The sequence below is a fragment of the Diabrotica undecimpunctata genome, chromosome 2 (assembly GCF_040954645.1).
Source record: "Diabrotica undecimpunctata isolate CICGRU chromosome 2, icDiaUnde3, whole genome shotgun sequence".
Lineage (NCBI taxonomy): Eukaryota > Metazoa > Arthropoda > Insecta > Coleoptera > Chrysomelidae > Diabrotica > Diabrotica undecimpunctata.
In genome coordinates this window covers 56548418-56570979 of record NC_092804.1, presented here as the reverse complement: position 1 = coordinate 56570979, position 22562 = coordinate 56548418, and the positions used below count along the sequence as shown (strand labels likewise).

General features: G+C 32.2%; 1 protein-coding gene across 1 annotated transcript; it reads right to left on the bottom strand.

Annotated features, from left to right (window-relative positions):
- Positions 1–17099: 17099 nt before the first annotated feature.
- Positions 17100–18819, bottom strand: Arpc4 (Actin-related protein 2/3 complex, subunit 4). The gene has a single exon (XM_072522935.1). It carries the CDS (start codon positions 18720–18722, stop codon positions 18216–18218), a length of 507 nt encoding a protein of 168 aa, XP_072379036.1. The 5' UTR covers positions 18723–18819; the 3' UTR covers positions 17100–18215.
- Positions 18820–22562: the final 3743 nt, after the last annotated feature.

Here is a 22562-nt window from a genome sequence, read left to right as displayed (position 1 = left end):
CTACTTTTTTATATGTGTAAAGTAATTTGGTGTAAAAATAACTTTAAATCCCTGAATTCTTTCACACAAACAAACCAAAGAAATACTTGTAATAATAAGCCTCTACAGACCGGGTATCTTATAAAAAAAAACGAAATAGCCCAATATAACATAATCAGAATATACTACTAATATTCCTACAATCACGAAAAATTAAATAGAAAAAGGTTGCAATAACCGAAGATAAGTATTTAAACCTCACAAACACTAACGAACACAAAAAATAGAAATGTCTACAGACGACTGGGTATCTTTTTAGGCAAAAGAAATACCTTAAGGTAAATGGTTATACTAACCGCAAAAAAGGTCTCTAGCATAAGAAACCCTGGAACTAGGTAGAAAATCAGTTTCGAGGGACCATTATGTTGCGTTCTGCACATACGATGACCTCTATATAACAATTGAGGTCATTAGAATGTCTATATTTAATCTAGACCCCGCTGGTTTCTCCCTTTCGCTTTTTAAGCGAAATTAAAACATACTATTTTTGCATATTAAAACAGAAAAAAATGAAAGCTAGAGGACTATATGAAACTCTATTTTAAAAAGAAGTAAAATCTAAATATACATAAACAAACATACAATTTTAACTAAACAAGAATATCTACAAACAATAATTATTAGTTGATACGAAACGATACCAAAAAGACAATTGTTTTAAGGATATAATAATGATGACTTAAACAAAGTGACAAAGTATTTAACAGTTAAGAGACAAACCTATTATAACCGTAAACATACTATACATAATAAAAAGATATTGCACATCAAGTAAATTATGAAAGATTTTCATTTCATGCTCATTTTGTGATTCACTCTGTATTTTGATCAAAACAAATTCACATGGAACCATTTTGAGCCCCAAACTAAAATGTCTTGAGAATATTATTGAAATAGTAACTGAATATCCCTCATTTGATATGATTGATGCCTAAAGTGAAAGCATTTGATAGATTAACTTTTCAAATGCCAATATATATTCCTTACCAAATATAGAATTAATTAGAGTAATTTTCGCAAAGCTTTTTAAAACTGTTTTCTTCAAAGGGAACTTCCTTAAAGAACAAGGTTCCCTGATAACATTGATAAAGACATGGGAAATATGTGAATACATGCTTCATAGAGGAAGGCGATGAATAGGGACAACTGAAGAGAAATTCTTGAGGAGGGTAGGACCCACGCAGGGTTGTAAAGCCAGAATGATGATGATTTTAACTTATATTTTTTTTATAATTTACATAGATACACTCTGGGCCAAAATTAACCGGCCACCTTAAAAATGGGTAATTTTTGATGTCTTATATCTCCTAAACCTGTTGTCCGATTTAAGTGATTATTTTAATATGTTGTAGCCTTATTTCATGACAATATCGTTATAATAGTATTGTTGCTAAACAGGTAAATTTTCATTATATACCAGGTGTACGAATGAAACTGTGTTTTTTCTTAAAGTTTGCATCACTCTGTGGAATATTCTAGCATTTATAAAATATTGAAATTAAAACCTAACTATAGCCTCATGTTTTCTAAACATTTTGTTTTTTGATTCATTCGCTTATGTTGGATAATACAAAAGTTAGGTATTTTAACAACTATAAAAAAAATAGCCATGTTTTTCATCAATACAGACGGTTTAACTCATCAGCATCAGCAATTTGCTTATGCTGACGACCTGGCCATTGGCTTCCAAGATAACAGTAAAGAAGCAGGAGAACGAGCTCTAAACGAGGACTTAACTACACTAAGTAACTATTTTAAGAACTGGCGCTTACGTCCTAACACAAGCAAAACTGAAACTTGTCTCTTTCACCTGTCGAATCAACTTGCGGGCGATACTCTCAATGTAACTCTAAATGATACAGCTATCAAACATAACAACAACCCCAAATATCTAGGCGTCACACTTGATAGAACACTCACCTTCAAAAGTCATCTTACAAACGCAGCCGGTAAACTAAGAACAAGAAATAACTTAATATCAAAACTTGCTGGAACAACTTGAGGTGCTTCTGCAGATACTCTTCGGACCTCTGCTCTAGCTTTGGTTTTTTCAGTGGCAGAATATTGTGCACCAGTATGGCTAAATAGTGCACATACAAGCAAAATCGATGTCCAACTTAACCAAACCATGAGAATAATCACTGGAACAATAAAACCAACGCCAGTGAGATGGCTGCCTATTCTGAGCAATATTGCTCCACCAGATCTACGCCGTACAGCAGCATTAGTGAGAGAGTACCAGAAAATTGTAGCCAACGTACAATTACCAATACATCAAGATATCCCAGACATCTCAAAAGAGCACCAGCGACTGAGATCTAGAAATCCTCCAATACGATCTGCCCGAAAAATTGGTAATTCCTATGATATACATAGGCAATGGACAACAAGATAGATGCCAACAGTAGAATCGGACTATATTAAGATATCCACCCCAACTCAGGGTTTCATCGGATCAAATCTGCCCCGGTCCACTTGGGCAAGGCTTAATCGTATACGTACCGGATATGTTAAATGTGCTGATTTGCTGTTCAGGTGGGGTCGTGCAGAAAGTCCACAGTGCGATTGCGGACAATCTAGACAGACCATAAGCCATTGTGTTTCAGACTGCTTGAATCGTGCCTACCGTGGAAACCTCCAGGACTTTGCGGAATGTTCCCCAGAAGCAATTGAATGGCTATGTAAATTGGACATTAATATTTAGTGTCATTCATTCTATCTTTAGTGTTTAAATAATATATTTAATATATATGTATATATTATTGTATTTGTATATTTGTCGTACTGTGAAAGTCCATACGCTAAATAAATAAATAAAAACTCATCAGCAAAATTAACCCCACCAGGCCACCACCTTTATTATTGTTTTGTTTACATTACCCGTGACAGTTTGTTTCCTAAATTTGTGTCTATGGATAAATAATATAGTTTATAGAAATTTGTGTCATGGAAGGATTTTTGGCATATACTTAGTCGTTGTACGACATCGTTGCAAATCTGTTTCAGGGTTAATAACAATTCTTGAACAATTTGTAATTAAAATTAACAATAAAAATTCTAATTTTATATCATTGTGAGCGAATATTGTTTAAGTTGAAATGTTAGTGCTTATTTATTGTTTGTGATTTTAAAAATGCCACTCGTTCCAACTGATGCTGCTAAGGCACTGGCTTTAGTTGATGCTGGTTACAGTCAACATCATATCGCTGGTATACTCGATGTACCCAGAAATACGGTACAAGATGCCATCAGACGATTTCGGGAGACAGGATCGTACAACCACAGGCCAGGTTAAGTCCGAAAACGATGCACTTCAGTTCGAGATGACCGCTTCATTGTCACTAAAGTATTGAGAAATCGCTTTTGCACCACTCCTGAAGCTCGTAGGTCTCTTCTTGAGGTGAGAAATGTTAGTGTGAGTAAACAAACGATTAGAAGAAGACTGTCAGAAATAAACCGAAACAGTGGCTTACTGAGGAGTGTCAATAATCATTTGGGGAGGTATTTCTTATGAAGCACGTACTGACCTTGTTGTGTTCTGTAGGGGCAGTGTAAATGCCCAAGTATATGTGCAAGAAGTTCTCCAAGACCATGTCATGGCTTTTGCTATTTGCCATTGATGGGTGATAACTTCGTGACAATGCATGTTGTCATACAGCAAAATCTACCCATGAGTACCTCAATAAGGTCGGGGTTCAAGTTCTACCATGGCCAGCACACAGTCCCGATCTTAACCCAATTGAGCATATCTGGGAAAACCTCAAAAGACGGATAAGAGTAAGAGTACCAGCCCCTGCATCCTTTGAAGAACTGAAGACAGGTGCGGTAGAGGAGTGGCACAATATCCAGGATATCATGAATGGATTGTATATTAAAAATAGTTCAGGGTAAAGTTAAGAGGCAGTCAACCAAAATACATTTGATTTTTCTGGAGAAAACCAATAAAAGAAAACCTATTCCAGTTTGTGCTAAACCTATAATAAAAATACAATGTCAGCATTTTACAACCAGTTGTATAAATGAAATTGAAAATTTGCAAATTATTAAGTGTTCAAAGCCATGATTTGATAAATACAATTGTGATCAGGATGTATTTTATAGTGACCTTAGCAAATTATGATTCTATAAATAGGTAATGGTATATAATAAAAAATAAAAATGGGTTTACTTTTTTTATTTACAATAAATTATACTAACACAAAATAATTATTACTTATTCTTGCTCATATTTGGCCTTGATGTGTTTCCATAATTTCTGAAAGAAAAACAAAACTATTTAGAATGTTTTCAATAAATGTGCTTATTATAATTTTACAGAAACAGTTTTTGAAAACTGTTTACACTTTAATACAGTATTCATTTGCAGCTAAAGAAATACTTATGTAATACATACCCCTTCATTATATCTTTCGAAAAAGGTATCTGTTGCTAAATCGAAAGTTCTCTCGAAGAAAAATGCAGAAACAACAACAGCTAATGCCATTGTTGACGTTCTTTTAAAAATGGAATTATAAATTGTGCTAGAAAGACCCATTTTTCTCGGATAAAAACCTTAGGTCCCTACTCTAATGTCTTTAATTTGCGAAATATCAACTGTCATACTGTCAATGTCTTCCGTCATGTCAAAGCAAAGGTTTTTAGCACGGTCTCGTTGTTTTTAGATAAAAAATCTAAATAATAAGCAATCACTGTGCTTGATTTTTAAATTTAGTTGCCCAAGAAAAAAACTAAAAAAATACTTTATAAGGTCCATTCACTTAGGTCGGACATCTTTTAACAGGTTCATAGTCGGAAACCTACAACACAAGAATTCCTACCTCTCAGTATTAATAGCTCAAATCTTGCTCAAATTAAGTACTATCAAAGAATATAGACTCATACAATATATGCGTCTATATTCTTTGGTACTATTGTAGACTTCTTCTATTGAAAAAAGAATTATTCTAAATAGTGAAAGTGTACACTACACCCATACAATTTTCCCTGAATATTTAAAATATAATATTATTTGAGTTGTTACAATTTAACATATTGTAGTAAATATTGTATTATTCGCGTTGTTTATTTTAGTTAATATAGTTTTATTGTTCTATTATTTTTGTTTAATTCTTTGTTAGCTCTATTTTGAATTTTATTATTATTGATAATCAAAGTTTTCCACTTGTTCCATCATCTAATGCGTTGGTAAGTTTTTCTTAAATAAATATGATAAATGTTGAAATGAAACCCTGTTGAGGTAAATATTACAAATGTTCAACATTTCAGTTAACATCCAGTTCAGTTTGACAGCGTCAAAAATCAAATGCGCTTAGAAATAATTTATAGCATGTATAAAGAGAATAAGTTTTTATATTATATATATATATATATATATATATATATATATATATATATATATATATATATATATATATATATATATATATATATATATATATATATATATATATATATATATATATATATATATATATATATACATATATAGGGCCTGCGTAGCGCAAGCGGTAGGATGCTTGCCTCGCAAGCCGGTGGTCCGGTGGCCCTAGATATACCAGACTACCCTGCTATACTGCCAAAGCCGCGACAGCGGTATAAAACGGGAGACTATATATATATATATATATATATATATATATATATATATATATATATATATATATATATATATATATATATATATATATTATAAGAGAGTTAGGCTAATTTAGTTTACATATTTTCCAGTGGAGAAGATCTCAGCTTTATGCTCAGAAAACTAGAAGAAGAATATAAAAACAACGGAATGGAAATAAACTTAGAGAAACCCGAATACCTAAGAACAGAAAACAAGGATATGAGAAACCTAGAGATAGACGAGGGAAGACAAATAAATGGAACAGATAAATTCAAGTATTTAGGAACCATAATATCGAACCAGGGAACAACAGAAGAAGATATAAACAACAGACTGAGACAAACAAGAAACTGTATAAGACAACTAAACTCAGTGTTGTGGGATAAGAACATTACGATAAAGACAAAAAAAGGAATATATAATACCCTGACAAAAAGAGACAAAATTGAAAACGCAGAGATTAAGCGGAGAATGGGAGTGCAATCAGACATAATCGACTATATAGAGGAGAAGAGACTATCCTGGTACGGCCACGTCAGAAGAGCGGACAGAGGACGCTGGATAAACAAAATCACAGAATGGAGCCCGATTGGAAGAAGAAAGAGAGGAAGACCCCGAGGGTCATTCAGAGATGAAATCGACGAGGCTATGGAGAAAAGAACCCTGCGAGATGGAGACTGGAATGACAGGGAAAATTGGAGAAAACGGTTGAGTGAAGGAAGACAGTGAAAACTGTGGAAATCCTTAGTAGTAGTAGTATATTTTCCAGTTAATTTATTATTGTTTTTAAAAGTGGTGATAATAATGCTGAATAAGCAAGATTTCAAATGATATATAATGACAAAACGTACTCAATATTGTGTTATATAATCCACATAATAAAGTACGTTAGATAAAAAAGGGAAAATCCTGAGTTGTCCAAGATTAGTTTCTGGTAGGAATAATAGAATATTATGTGTTTATATATATAGTGTGTATAGTGTTTATATATATCTATTATAGTATAAGTTTGCAAAAGACGTCGACGAAATACTCTAATGAAATACGCTATGAGCACGTGTGTTTGGTTGTATAGTAATTTCCAGCTACTTCTAGTCTGTCAAAAACTTAGCAAAAAAATAATTACTATTAATAAAATAATTCACAATATATACTATACTCATCGAGTTAGAATCTAACTCGATGACTATACTCCATTCGCTTAGCTCAGGTGGCTCAGGCATATTTTGACAGATGTATTGTCGGAAATTTACAACACAATTCCTACTTCTCAGTATTAATAGCTCAATTAATTAATTAATTAATCTCTATTGCAGACTTCTTTCTTTGAAAAAAGAAGAATTATTCTAAATAGTAGAAGTGTATACTAAATCCATAACATTTTGGGTAGTATATATTTAAAATATATATTTTAGTTGTTATAATATAACATAACTATTTATTACATATGGTGCAAACAAGTAAATATTGATTGTCGGTAATTTGTAAAGTTCTATTTTATATACTATTTAGTTTGTTTACTATTAATATTGGCTATAAGTAAGTGTGCTTGGTTGTATAGTAATTTCCAGCCACTTCGAGTCTGTCAAAAAGAAACTAACTTCGCAAAAAAATAATTACTAAATTCACTAGACAGTTCGGACTGGAGATAGCGAACCGAGTATAATAACTTCACTAGACAGTTCGGAGTTCGGACCACAAATCACTTCGGACTGGGATTAGCGAACCGACTATATTATATTAAAATCATGCCATCAAGAATTGGTAACTTTCTTTTTACTTTTTAAAAACGGTAATTGCGGGTAAACAAATACTGCATAGAAAAGAAATGTGGGTATGCACTATGCACTTAAAACGGTAGGGTAGGGAATAAGAGAAGAGAAAGATATTTAAACGACTTAATGACGATCTTAAATGTGTGATGTCAATAGGTATATACATATTTTTTAATCTGTAATGAATAATGTGACGTCATTTGCTCAATTATGTTTAAAAATTTATGCAAATAAAAATTTACTCTACTCTACTCTAAACGAATCAAATAGATTATCGAATAAAATCGAATCGATTATCGTATCGAATCGAATTGATAATCCTATCTAATAGAATCAAATCGATCACTGAATCGAATCTAAGTGATTATCGAATTTAATCGATTATCGAATCAAATCTCGAATCGAATACATGAAGTAGTATCTAAATGTAGTGCCATACGTGTTTATTAATAAAATAAAATTTCTTCGATGGGAATAAGCCACAATTCAAATTTAAAATAAGTTTGTTTTTATATATTTTATAAAATACAGTCGAATCGAATAGATTATCGAGTCGAATCGACTCAAATAGATTATTGAATCAAATCGAATCGATTATAGAATCAAATCGAATTGATAATCCAATCGAATAGAACCGAATCGTAATACAATAAAATAAAATTCAATCGATTATCGAATAAAAGCGAAAGGTATCAAATATCGGATAAAATCCGATTACCGAATTCGGTAATTGATCCAATTACCGAATCAAATCGATTATTGAATCAAAGCGATTATCGAATCTAATCGAATTGAATCCATTATCGAATAGAATCCATTATTGAATCTATTATCGAATCAAATAGAGTCTATTATAGAATCGAGTCGCAAAACGCCAGAAACTTTTCCACTTTTAGAGTACGTTTCAGTCAGTAAAATGGCTTCAGACGGTGAAGACACGTGAAGATGTGGTGTCCATCCATTAAATCATAAACTTCGTATGTTAGGTGAATAACACCACTTATTTCCTCAGTTAAAGGAGTATCCAGATCTATTTTTTCAATACAGTGAATTTGAATATATTTTAAATTTCATACAACCTCATATGGTAACAAAATACATAAATTTGCTCAAGCAGCCTATTTAAGCCTAACAACCACGTCCACAGGAAGCGCCTAGTCGATTGGAATAGCGCTTCAAAGAAATTGTACCTAGTGGATTTGACGTGAGGTGAGTCAAGATTCATGTCGATGCATGCAGCACTATTTGACGCCTCACTGTGTGCGAGTCAACTTAAGCCCATGGAGGATTTAATGAAGCACAGCTAGATTTGCCGCTAGACTCTTGACTCGCCACTCCACTATGTTTTTACCCTAAGGCAGGCTGCTCGTAGTAGTTACCATTTATTGACGAGTCTACAGTGCGTCTCTTGCGATTACTGCTTATGTCAAATGCATGCGATAGTCTTATAAGACATAATGGACCTTAAAAACTAAGTCAGAAGGTTACACGAATGGAAGATGTAAAGTAAGCCAATTGGGAAGGTTAGAACCATTCTCTGATGTTAAAGTTAAGATATCTGCCCCATTTCAACGTTACGTTTTTCTATTATTTGTCCCTGTATAACAACTTGCAGTGGCCCTTATCGTAGTCCTCTCTTTACGTTACCAAGGTATTGGAGTTTTGAGGTTATTATAACCATTCTCTGATGTTGCAGAGTTAAGATATCTGACTCGTTTCATCGTTACGTTTTTCTATAGATTTGTCCCTGTATATTAATTTATAGCGGCTTTTATCGTGGTCCCCTGTACGTGACCAAGGTATTGAAGTTTTCATATTTTCTCGCTGTATTCCTTTTGATAGTCTTTGCAATATCTTTATTTCTTACTCCAATCGTCCTGCACATCGTCATCTTAGTTTAGGTGACCCCTTTCTTCCGACAGGCCTTTTTAGCAAGATCAGTTTCATCCATCCGCACAACGTAGCCCACCATCTTAGGCGGTTTATTTTGATGGCTTTCACGATATTGCATCACCAAAAAGTCTATAATAGAGTTCGAAATTATATCCTCTTTTCCACAAACCGTGTTCGTTAACTCCGCCATATATGATCCTCAATACTTTTCTTTCAAAGGTTCGTAGTAACTCTTCATCTCAAGTGGTATGCCCATGTTTCCGATCCGTAAGTGAGCACTGGGTGTATTATTGTCTTATAAAGTATGCACTTTGTTTTGATATATTTCTTATATAATCTGCCCTATTAAGAAAGAACCCCGTATCTCCACTATAGCGAGTTTTGAGAAAAACGCGATTAAAGATTTTTGTTTAATCCCTTTTGCTTTTGGTACAATAATAACACAAAATCATTTAGGGTAGAGTGTGTAGCATCGTAGTCAAAAAAAAAAAAAAAAAATTGCCAAATTACCATATGGACATTAGTTATGCGACATACGGGCTAACAAAGCAAAGAATTATGTCAAGTTTACTTAGCTAAAATCACGTATAATACGTATCATACATATCACGTATTATATTATCCAAATTTGTCTTAAGCTTGGTTTTAACTATGTAATTATTATAAAATTTATATAACTGCCTCGAAAGAAAAAAAAAATAGTTTAATAACATTTTTTATGAACATTTGTTTAATAAAACATAAGTATTTACGAAAAACGTTTATTTAAAAATATAAAATGAAAATTATTATTAATCGGAAGTTGGCAATTCTTCCCAAAATTGATGGCTGTTCGCCGGTATAATTTGACCTAAGTTTTTTAATATTTGTTCTTTTCTCTTCTTAGCAATCCCAGAAGGTTTCGTTACAGGTGTGGGGTCCTTTATCCCAGATTTTAACACTCTGGCCTGCAAAAAGTCCATCTCTAACAACTCCTCGATATCGTCAATCTTAACGTGTAAAATCTTGCTCTCTCTCTTCACAATTACTTTAACAATTTGTGATAAGGTAAATACGTGACTCTGTTTTCTTTAATTTTGACTGTGACAATGTCTTTCCAGATAAGAAAATCGGAAACCCCCATTTCTTTCACCACCACATTTGCGATTTGATTTGGACGCAAACGTTCAGCTGAGCTCACAGCGTACACATCTATACCGAAATTATCATTTTTAAATAGTTATTATATATATATATATATATATATATATATATATATATATATATATATATATATATATTATTATTATTATTATTGTAATAATTAAGTGATGTCTTCTGTTGTAGGGTTTTTTTTTAGTAATATCATCCCTTATAAATTGTAAGACAGTTCCAAATAAATCTCTGGAAAGTCTAAAATATTCTCGAAATTTTTCCTCATTTTGAAACGATCTTCTTTCGACTGTTAATTAAAAGCACCTTTTGTATTACGACATTAAAAAATTTCGTTTACATTTTTATTTCTTTTATTTAGATTTGGCATTATCAACTCTTCCGCTTCCTCCTTTTCTTGGGGTAATAAAATTATTGCGTTAAGTTTGCGAAAATTCATTTTTCTAAACGTACAACCTAGAGGACAATTTGAAACATGAAACTAATTTATAAACTTGTTTTGAGCGCGAGATTTTGCTAACTAAATAGTCAGTGTCTGTGCGCTGACCCGGCCAGTCAGCAATCTTACACTTTTGGCCAAGAAATGCATGAGCACCCAATACTCCACATTATAAAACGACAATTAAACGATTTTCTTAAGTTAGTTTCCCAGTTAGATTTTCTAGTAAGAGTATTAACATAAACACAGTAGAGTCTATTAGCCGAACGTCGATCAACCGTACGACCGCTTATCCGAACTCCCGACAAAAGACGAACATAAGTAGCAGCTTGATTCTTCTGATGGATCCACAAGTCGTCAAACAATGAAACTTACCTCAAACACGTATTTATATGATACTGTATTTAAGTGGTTTACTCAAAAAAAAATCCAGGGAGAACTTATTTCTGATCTGATTCTGTGTGAAAAAGCAGTTCAATTCCGGACAATTCCGGAGAGCTGTCAAATTTTCAGACAAGCACAGGCTGGTTAAAACGAAAAGTCGAGACATGGCATTCATGAGTTTCAAATATAAGGATAAAAACTGTGCTGATTCATCACGAGCAGATTAATTCTAAATGAAATTAAGGCAGTTACTAAAAGCAGAAATTACGCCCTCTAAAACGTTTACATTGCAGACCAAACTGGGCTAAATTGGAAAGCTTTGCTCGAAAAACTCTTGCGTCTCGTCGTGAATTAGCAGCACCTGAGCCTAAAATAAGCATCAATGCCTTAGCTCAGAATAAATAACAATCAGAATGCCCACTCTCAGGTGCCGCCTTTGAAGTTTGTCAGCACGCGATCGCCATATTTTAGACGGAAACATAGACTCGAATTGAGAAATTTGTGACAAGGTACGACAGAACTGAAATAATTTAATCTATCCTTCAAGTAAAAGTACGAATAAAAAGTGTACATCAGATAAAATTTCACTGAACAGCACTGGTTCCGTTTAAAACATGGCTGATTCATCTTGACCAGCAGAGTGGATATTCTGATTGATTATTATTCTGTGGCCTTAGCTTGTGCCACTGATCGGCCCAGGCTTGTCATTGGTAAAAGCAAGAAACCACGTTGTTTTAGACACATTATTATTGTCTGCGATGTCTATCGTTTACACTTCGCAAGAGTGCTTGGATGGATAGTAAAATTATTATGGAATGGTTTATACAAACTTTTATATCCTCTGTTAAAGCACATAATAATAATATATTAAAAAATGGCGAAACAAAGAAAACATTACTGCTTCTTGATAACGCCCCAACTCATCGATGTTGGAACGAAAAAGACCTGTTAGACAAGGCGAAAAGTTCGGGTTCGTTTGGACAAATATTCCCATGTGATTTTTTTTATACAATCACTTTCCTGAGATACCCCAAAATAAGGTTCAGTAGGTCGCCCAGGCGAAACAGTTTTTGGATCATTATTAACAAAAAAGGTCTTTAGTAAGTTTTCTCTAAAGTTAATCTTTTTCAAGTTAAAAATAATTTAAAACTTTAAAAAACGCAAAATGACGATTTTCAAGGCTCAAAAACACGAGTAAAAAATATTATTTTTGAAATTATCAAGCGCCTAAATTCAAGTTTAAGCTATCAGATTCCGATGAGAATTCTGGGCTTATTTTATTTTAAAACAGTTTTTTAATTGGTAATGAAGCGCGTATGGCAGGATGGGTGCTCATTTTGTACAATGAGAATTCAAACCTGCAAAAATGTATGCCACAGATCTTGTTTCTTTCTCTTATACACGCCGAGCGCCCGTCCTGTCATAAGCGCTTCATTAACGATTAAAAAACATTGTTTTAAAATGAAATAAGCTCAAAATACTTGTCGGGAAATGATAGTACAATGTTTGAACTTGCATTTAGGTCCTTGGTGAATTCAAAAATAATATTTTTTACTTGTGTTTTTGTGCCTTAAAAGTTGTAATTTTGCGTTTTTTCAGTTTTCAATTGTTTACAACTGGAAAACGATTACGTTGATTAAATTAAAAATTGATTGTTACAATTAAAAAAAAATGTTTAAAACAATTTGAACAACTTTTCGCCTGGGCGATCTTGATTCTTATTTTGGGGTATAACAGGAAAGTGATTATGCAAAAAAACAAAAAAATCTCATGGGAATATTTTTTCTAATAAACCCGAGCTTTTCGCCGGTCCATGTCCTTAAAAAACTCCGTGAGGTATCCACTCCTAAAGGGTAGACTTGCTTTGGCAGAGAGAACTGAAGATTTTTTTAAACATTAAAAAATCTTAAATTTTTGTCAATATTGTACCTAGAATATGTTTTGTTTCAAAGTCCGAACTTTTTGTTTCACCCCCCCCCCCCCACTTCCCCCATTTTTTTAAGTAGAAACCTCTGTTTCAGAAAACCATCTATTTGTTCTGAAACTGTTACGTAGCCTTTATGGGATGAAGAATACTCTAAATATCTATATTTGGATATCATAAATGTAGACGTTTTGTCCACCGACTTACAAGTTTTTTTGTAATAATTTTTCCAGGTATTTTTAAAGTTGAATATGTCGTCTGAGGTGATTGTTGTTACCGAAAATCCTCTTGTTTTGGCAGTAGAGATCATTAGATTGTATTCCTCTGGTACGCTTTTTGCTGTTCCGAAATTTCAATCGCACTGTAAAAATGAATCTCCACGCACAGGAAAGTACTGATAAACTTTATCGAACCGATCAGTTGAAACCAACATGAGCATGAACCGTATCAGAGTATTATTTCTATTCTGTCCTCCGCAAGCGTCACTAAACACGTGAAGTTCGTTTATAGCAGGAACCATATTCTGGATTGTCTTCCAAATTAGGCTACATATATCATCAGGTCCTCTTTTAGTTCCTCCTTCAGAGTACATGTAAAAATCTGAGATATTCCTGAGATAGAACATTTCCTGCACTGTTATTTTTGGAATCGGAAGGTTTTGCATGTAGTCTAAAGCAATAGCTCCGACATTTTCCTTTTCTTGACATAATCTTAACACTTCTTGCTGCTTCAGGTAAAACTTTTTAGCTCATCTCAGATGCTACACGCTTGGCGTTTTTGATTCAGTGTTTGACTTGTTATTTTAGCCTCAAGTTCTTCACAAGTCGAACAAACGTCAACCTGTGGTCTTCCAAATCTGTAGCAATGGTTATCATTATAGTATTTTCTAAAAAAATCGTAATTAACGATGTTGGCATGTTCGGGATACTTTTTGCAAAAGAGTTCATGCATTATTTTTACATTGAAGCTAGCATCCAAATATTGAATTAATCTGTTGCTGTAATGTGATTCTTTTAACGGAAATGATCGAATGTGACGACCGATCGCAAGAACTACATTGTTATCTAAATTGTTGACACGATTTAAATGAATACCACGGTGATCCACTGGTAATTTTCCTTCGGCAATAAGAGAGGTCAGTCGAAAAATTGCTTTATTTTTTATAGCATACAAGATTGAAAAAACTTGTCTACATACCTCAACTCTTGCAGAATTTATTTGGATAAAATAACGAAAAGTATTGTCACGCCTTTTGGGATTTTCATTTTTGGATTGTCTTCGAATAACTTTCGAGCAGTTTATGAGACTCATAAGAAAAATATCCTGTTAATTTTTTAGGCATCCAATGTACACACTTTGTAAAATCGTTTGCTTTTCTTCTGCACTAAACTTCTGTGTGCATCGTTTTTTACATGTACACTCACTAACAGTATTTGATTTTGACGGTACAATATGCCCTGTAGTTGAACTAGTATAGGTTTAACCGTGTAAACAATGTAATTTTTGTACCTTATGTTTATAGTCATAGTCATGTTTATTGATCCTTTAAGACATTCAAAATAAATGTATAGGATACGTCACTACAGAATTTGGTATAAAAAAACATTAATGTGTAAAATACAATATTCACAGTGTAAAAAAAAATTGACAAAACATAAAATATATAAAATAACATTTTTACAAGTAAAATATGAAGCTATTGCATTTCATCCTCAAGATATTCATTTATAGAATAATATGCTTTTCTTAAGAGTAAATCTTTAACATTTTTTTTTTTAATTTAGAGATAAGTGGTATTTCTTTCACAGTGTTTGGCAAATGATTGTATAAGGTCAGTCCCATATATCTGAAGCAATTTTGAAATTTGGATGTTCTGTATTTAGGAACTCGTAAAGATTCAGCACTTCTTGTATTGTAATAGTGATTGTCTGAATTTACTGGAAATGTATTGATTTTTCTCTTTGACATAAAGTAAACATTTATAGATATATATAGGCAGTAGAAAGTTAAAATTTGATGTTTAATAAACACTGGTTTACAAGACTGTTGATAATCCAAATTAAAAATATTACGGATAATTTTTTTTTTGGTTAATGAACACTTTGTTACTATCTACTGAGTTCCCCCACAAAATTACATTGTAGCACATGTGGCTGTAAGCAAGGCTATAATAAACGTTCATTAATGCCGAGATGGGTAGTGTGTTTTTAATTCTAGATATAGCATAAAAAGCTTTATTCAATTTCATGTTCACTGAATTCACTTGCTCTGACCATTTGAGATTACAATCAATGAATACACCCAAAAACTTTGTAGAGTGAGTGGAAGATAACATATTGTTTCTATCGTGGATGGTTATATAAATGTTTATTTCGTACAGCCCGTTTTCTCTTCCGTGACATCGCCAAATCGCATAAAATATTTATGTTATACTGTCCTCACTGCTATTACTATCACTAGTAATAGACATTTTTCTGTTAAAAATATCAACAAACAAAACAAGAACAAGACTTACGTAGATGTCAACAACAACTGAATAATTGTATTTTCATCACCACTAGTTCTAGCATGTCGCCATAGGCCTCCAAAAAACACGCGATAAAGAGATTCAAAAGTAAATTTGAAGAAAGAAATTAATCCCGTGATTTATTTCCTTCTTAAAACTGTCGCACAGTTCGTGTTGGAATATCTCTGTAACTTATACAGCGGTTATCCCCTACTTAGCACAGACAGATGGGTCTTGCCTTAAAAGGTATATTTTTGTTAAAAAGTTGTTTCACCATATTTTGCCGTTTATCCCCTTCTTCTAACTGGTGGTTCAATTATAATTACTATAAATCAGCACAGATGCTTAATTAAACTTCTCATTTGGAGGTGTTAATTTGATGTACTTAATGAAATATTAAGTTATAAAAGAATATTTAATAAAAATAATATAAAAATTATGCATTACAGCAATGGCAAAAGAAATAAATTTATACACCACACTTTATAAATTATTAGTCTTGCATATATAGTCTTATATAAGTATATATATATATATATATATATATATATATATATATATATATATATATATATATATATATATATATATACTTACTTCTAACAATAAAGCGTAGAACATGACAAAAAATATAAATAATTAACAACAAGAAATAGAAAATACAATATGTAACAAAAAAATATGACAAGAAATAGAAATATATGACATTAAATTCCTGTAATCCAATTTGTCAATAGATCAAATGATGAAAATAGATCATTTTTACACAGACTAGATATTACATTAAACATGTATATTTAGTTTGTTTAGCTCTATGATTGTAAGAGTTGCAATTATGTAAGAATATATTTCAAATTTTAATAAAAAGGATTTGTTATTTATGCATATTGCATTTATTTGTTTCATGACCTGCCAAGTATATGATTTATAACAAATCATGACAAGTCACTTTTTATACATATTGTATTTACTTATCTAGGTCCTTCATAATAAATACTATTTAGGAAAATTGAAGAGTACATAATAAATAATATTGATTTAGAACTGTTTCATCTTTTAGTAACTTTTGAAAAATTTGGTGTATAAGTTGAACAATGATCAATGTTAACAAGGATAGGCATTCCTTGTTCTATGCATCAATAGTTTTTAGGGAATATTCAGGGTAACAAATTTAAAAATACAAAATTTTTAAACTGATTGGTTTTAGATATATTTAGAAAATGTGCTAGGAATTGAGCTTAAATAACAATTACTATTTATCTGAAAACCTTATGGTACATTTTTATAATAACTCCTTGTTTATAAATACTAGATATAAACTTTATTTCAGATTCATTTGATTGATATTACTTTTTAATCAGCTGATCAAATAGAGCACTATTTCAATGGACTCTTTAGCTATGACATTATTAATTTTTTTCTAAAATTTAGGTCCAAAATATAAGTTAAATAGTGTAATTAGACATTGTAAAATATTATATTTATGCTATGCTTCTGGCTTCAAGTTATCAATTAAAAACTACAAAAGATATGATATTTAAATAGAATACAATATAAAACACAGAGGTGTCAAAAATATTAAAAATGATATCCTTCACATCTCCTTATGCCTTTTCATACACAGATCAGATTTGAGACAGGATACAAAATAGTTCTTAACCAATAAATCCGTGAAGCAAAAATATGTTATTGATATACAATCTTCAGAATGGTCTAGTTGCATTCCCAATCAACTTCTTATATTGGTCTCTCAATCATCATAAAAAATGATAAAACAAATTTGTTTGTGACAAAGAAAAGAGACATTACAAAAAAATTAATGTTTATGACTTTTATGTATTAATAAGTAATGAACACAATCAAACAAGATCTAGTAAGATAATTTGTCATATTGTACCCCTGTAACACTTCAACTTAAAGCAAAATATATTGCTGTATTATTAGTACATGGGGAAGAATCCAGTAGTATTCATTAAGACAAAACCTTATTGAAGAAAGAGAAAATTAAATGAATACAAAAACATAGTTTTACATAGATTAAAACCAAATCAATTGTACTATACTGACAAATATTTTTTTAATGAGAGACTGATACAAACCAATTAATTGTGGAATATTAAATAAAAGGAAAAAATAGTTAATAACAAGCCATTTTCATATATTAAATAGGTCTCGCATTATCTCTCTAATAGCCAGACAATATTCTTGATGTACTATGGACTATAATTTTGTTATAATACAGCAATTTAAATAACAGTCATGTTACAATGATACAAAATCCTACCATTAGTCTCTATTTAATCATCACTTTTCCAACCTTCAACAGACTTTGGATACTAAAAGAGTAAACTAACATTCTTACAAGGAGCTATATCTTTTATCATTATTTTAACATCAGTACTTCTTCATACTTGTTACTCAAATGTCACTGTCTTGATATATTACCAATGTTACTAGCACCTATTTAGCACTGCATACATTACTTTTTAAAAACGTTTTAAAAATTCTTCAGAAACAATTCTAGCTCTAGCATTGACAGCTAACTTCATTTCAGATATTTCTTTATCAATTTCCTCCATAAAATGTATGACAAAATCCACTAACTTATGTTTGTACATCTGTTCTGTATGAAAATTGGTAATGAGGAAGCTTATATCGTATCCTTCAATTGGTTTTCTTCGAAGTACAATGAAGTTTTCAGCTCTCATCATCATAAACCGCATAAATTTCTTACAGAGAATTTTTTCAATCTCATCTGCTTGTTTTACAGCTATGCTAATTCTGATTGAATTTACTGATGCTTCTATAAATACTTTTTCTTTCTCATTTCTAGATATCACGACCGGGTTGAGTAATAATTCTTTTGAAGTCGTAACCTCTACTTCTGGTTTATTGTGCCGTTCAACCACTTGAGATGAAAAATTATCTAAACACATTGCTGCTGTTAATGTATGGCGAACTGCTGTTAAATATGGTTTCAGAGTTGCAGACATTTTTAAATGTTTTTAGTTAAAACTTTTGTACACACGGCAAGTACACCACACCCAATGACACTTAACCACAAACAAATCTGAAGTGAGATGAGATTGGTCTAATATGACTAATGACAGCAGAAAACATCTGACAAGATAAGACAACTGACATTTAAAGATATTGTTGACATAGAGATAATAAGAAATCTTATTTCTATGGTTGACGAAACAGAGATATGCAACAAATATTTCACGTAGAATACATTGCAAGAAGAAAAACAAGGGAAGTACGCGCAGTAGTTGCTGTGCCGAAAATAGTACCTACAGAAAAAGATGTCCACGAGTCCAGAAACAGTGAAAATTAGGTACCCGATGAGGATGCGGCCCCGAAAAGCAAATGTGCAGAAGCGGAACGTTGAAAAGAAGAATAAAATATTATTTTTGAGTTTGACTAATACAAGGAAAGAGACTGACATTTACATTTTGTTAGGCAATAAACGTTTTTATTTTTTTTATATAAATATTTTTTGAGATTTTGTCTATAATTAATTCGTCTAATTATACTTCACTATTTTCCCTCTTATCGACCGTATGAAAAAAATTGTGTGAAATCGCAGTTGCCCCCGACCGAATACATCCATGGTACCCTGCCTACCAACTAAAACCACTCTCGGCTTACACGTGTGGCACGACTTTCCAGACTGTTCAATCGCGCGCGCTGCCTCCCATATCCTTTTTTTATTTATCTTTTTTTTATATTCTATATATATTTGTCCTTGCTGTCTTTCTCTTTCTAGAATTTCTTTCCTTTTTATAGTTTTTATTATTGCATACAAAACATCCATAAAATCATTTTTGCCCTTTCCATAACCGTCATTATGTCTTGTGCTCTGAATATGCATACATTGGCGTACATCTCGGCTCTATTTTCATTGAACCTATTACATTCAAATACACAATGCTCGGCTGTATCATTAACTCCACAGTCTGCATAGTTACCATTCGTTGTTTTGCATATTCCATAGATAAATAATATAGTATATAGCATGATACTATGATTAAGAGTATATAGAAAGCATTATATTCTTTCGAGATGGCCTGGTTCCAAAGGTGGCTAAATACAAAATCGTCGTTTCGAGTAAAAGAAATTTTAAGTTTAACCCTGTCGATCAAATCAGGTCTCTCAAATTATCTCCCTTTTTAAAAATAATTCCTCTGCTAATTCTTTTGTACGACTTTCTTAAATTTTTTGAATTGTATTGCCTTCTAAGTTTTTAATATCTTACAAGCATCTGCACAAATATCTATCTCATTCATCACCAAATGATTTTTCTTTCTGTCTCTGGCGACTTTCCTTCTTAACTCAATATATCTTTTCTTTATCCTTTCTATATTATTTGTCCGGCAATATGGGCTATTTGTTCTTCTGCCTTGTGGGCAGCACCTTCTGGCTAGCTCTTCAATCTTTTCGTAGCTTTCTGTGAAGTTGTTAGGGTTATCGTTCACTGCTCTTATGTCTTCTTTTAATTTTTGTTTATATTTAATTCTTTTGCGTTATTATTATTCTTTACGTTTTCTTTTATTTGTGATACGTAAAGATTTCCTCTTCCAGCACATCCCATTCCGCTACTTTTCTTCTGTTTTTTTGTCATCGCTAGTGTGACATATGTATGAGTTTGGCTGTCTCCTGTTATAAATGTCGGCCTTCTGTTATGAAGTACTGACAAGTTCATGGCTAGAATTAATTCATCCCACATATCTACCTTATCATCATTTTGAGATGCTTACCTTTGTACTGATTTAGCATTCAGGTCACTCGCTATAATTAGTTTTTTAATACCAGTAATCTGGTTTGCAATTTCTTCTACAGTCCTTTTATATTCTCCTAGTGTGATATTTGGAGAAATGTAGGTCGCCACTATGCCGAACATTCCAAAGTGTAAAACTATATAACTTTTTTTCCTTTTACATGTTTTAATGCATATCGCTTTATTTCTAATAAGTAAGTATAGCAACGTTTTGTTTCTTATTAGCTATTCAATTTCCCTTTGTTATTTTTTTGTATGGTTCTGATTATTACTATTATACTATTAGTATATCTGCCCCGGTTTCCTGCCCTCTTAATGTAAGTATGTCGTGAGCCGCCCCACATCTCCTCCGATTCGTTTGTAGAATTACAACCCCTTTAAAATCTACGACTGGTTTGAATTTAACAGTTTATGTAGAATTTATTTAATACATGTGTGCACTATTCTTTTATAACCTATAACCATACCAGCAGCAATCCTATTAATCATGTACAGCGGCGTATAAAGTATATCCCTTAAGATATTTCCTGAACCATAAAATTTAAAGTAATACATTCTTGAGTAACTATCTCCTCAGAGATTTTTAATAATCTATGGCTTAACTTTTCCTTTAATATAGGGTACGCTGGAGTTTCTTTTTTGAGTTTTTACGATTTTCGTTATTTGTGGAAATTGTTTGCGATGCTGTTGCTCTTTGGGACAAAACGATCAGAGATTCACCACATTGTCTAAAGTACACACATCTTCTTCTTCTTCTTTTTATACAGACATGAATCTGTCTGTTTTTCAATGTGCCTCCAGTAAGTTGTCATTCCATCGTTTGCGTGGTCTTCCTATTGTAGAACCGTCTCTTGTCGTCTTTACTACTCTAATTTGTTGTCATTCGGCTTATATAATCGTTCCATTCTACTCTTCTATTTCTTACCCAGTTTTTGATGTTCTCCACCTTGCATCTATATCGTATATCTTTACTTCTAACTCTGTCCCATAGTGTCTTACCATCAATTTTTCTAAGTGTTTTCATCTCTGCTGTTTCTAACATCCTTGTTGTTCTCTCTGTGTCAGGTCTTGTTTCTGCCGCGTATGTTATTATTGGTTTGATGACTGTTTTGTAAATTCTGCCTTTCGTTTCTTTCCCGATATTTTTATTTCTCTATATTGTTTCGTTTAGGCAGCCTGCGGCTCTGTTCACTTGATCTTCCACTTCGGTTTCGAGCTTTCCATAGCTAGATAATGTGATGCCTAGATATTTAAACTCCATCACTTGTTCTAAGATCTGACCTTCCAGCTCCAATTTACATCTTAGTAAATTTGCTGTTATAACCATGCATTTTGTCTTTGTTAGGGAAAATAACATGTTAAATTTTCTGGCGGTTATATTAAATTGGTGCAGCATACGTTGTGTGTGTGTAGTTTCATTTTATGATTAGAGATATAGTCGTCTATTAGCGTATTATGTTTTGAGTTATTAATTAATTTTTTTTAAACAATTGTTATAGAGAGAACCCGTAACAACAATAAAATCTTATATTCTATTGACTGACATATAAGTACGTACACGTACATGCCTACGTTAATTTTTTTTATTATCATTATATTCTTTTTTTATTTATTTTTTTTTCTTAGTTTTTTTTAACGTTGTAAATTTGTATGTAAAAATGTAGTTTTTATACGGTAGTATTGCGTCGTCTGCAATACACACATCAAGTAAGGAAATTATTTTCAGTAACAACTTCTAGCATGAATATTTTTCTTGATTAATCTTGCATATTTATAAATCACATATATTAAGTGTCTTCTTCTTATTGCGCCGTCTCCTTTCGAAGGTTAGCGATCCAAATGGCAATTGTAGCTTTGGAAACTGCTGCACGAAAGATTTCTGTGAATGAGCGGTCAAACCATCTCCTCAGGTCTTTCAGCCACGAGTTCTGGCGTCTTCCAACTGATTTGAAAGAGCTCTGCACTTTACCTTCCAATATGATTTGGAGTAATTCATATCTTTCACCTCTCAATATATGACAAAAGTATTGTATTTTTCTCTCTTTGCTTATAC

Bases quoted from the DNA above. Each gene is read 5' to 3' on its own strand.
- Arpc4 (XM_072522935.1), bottom strand. From the start codon at position 18,722: ATGTCTGCAACTCTGAAACCATATTTAACAGCAGTTCGCCATACATTA.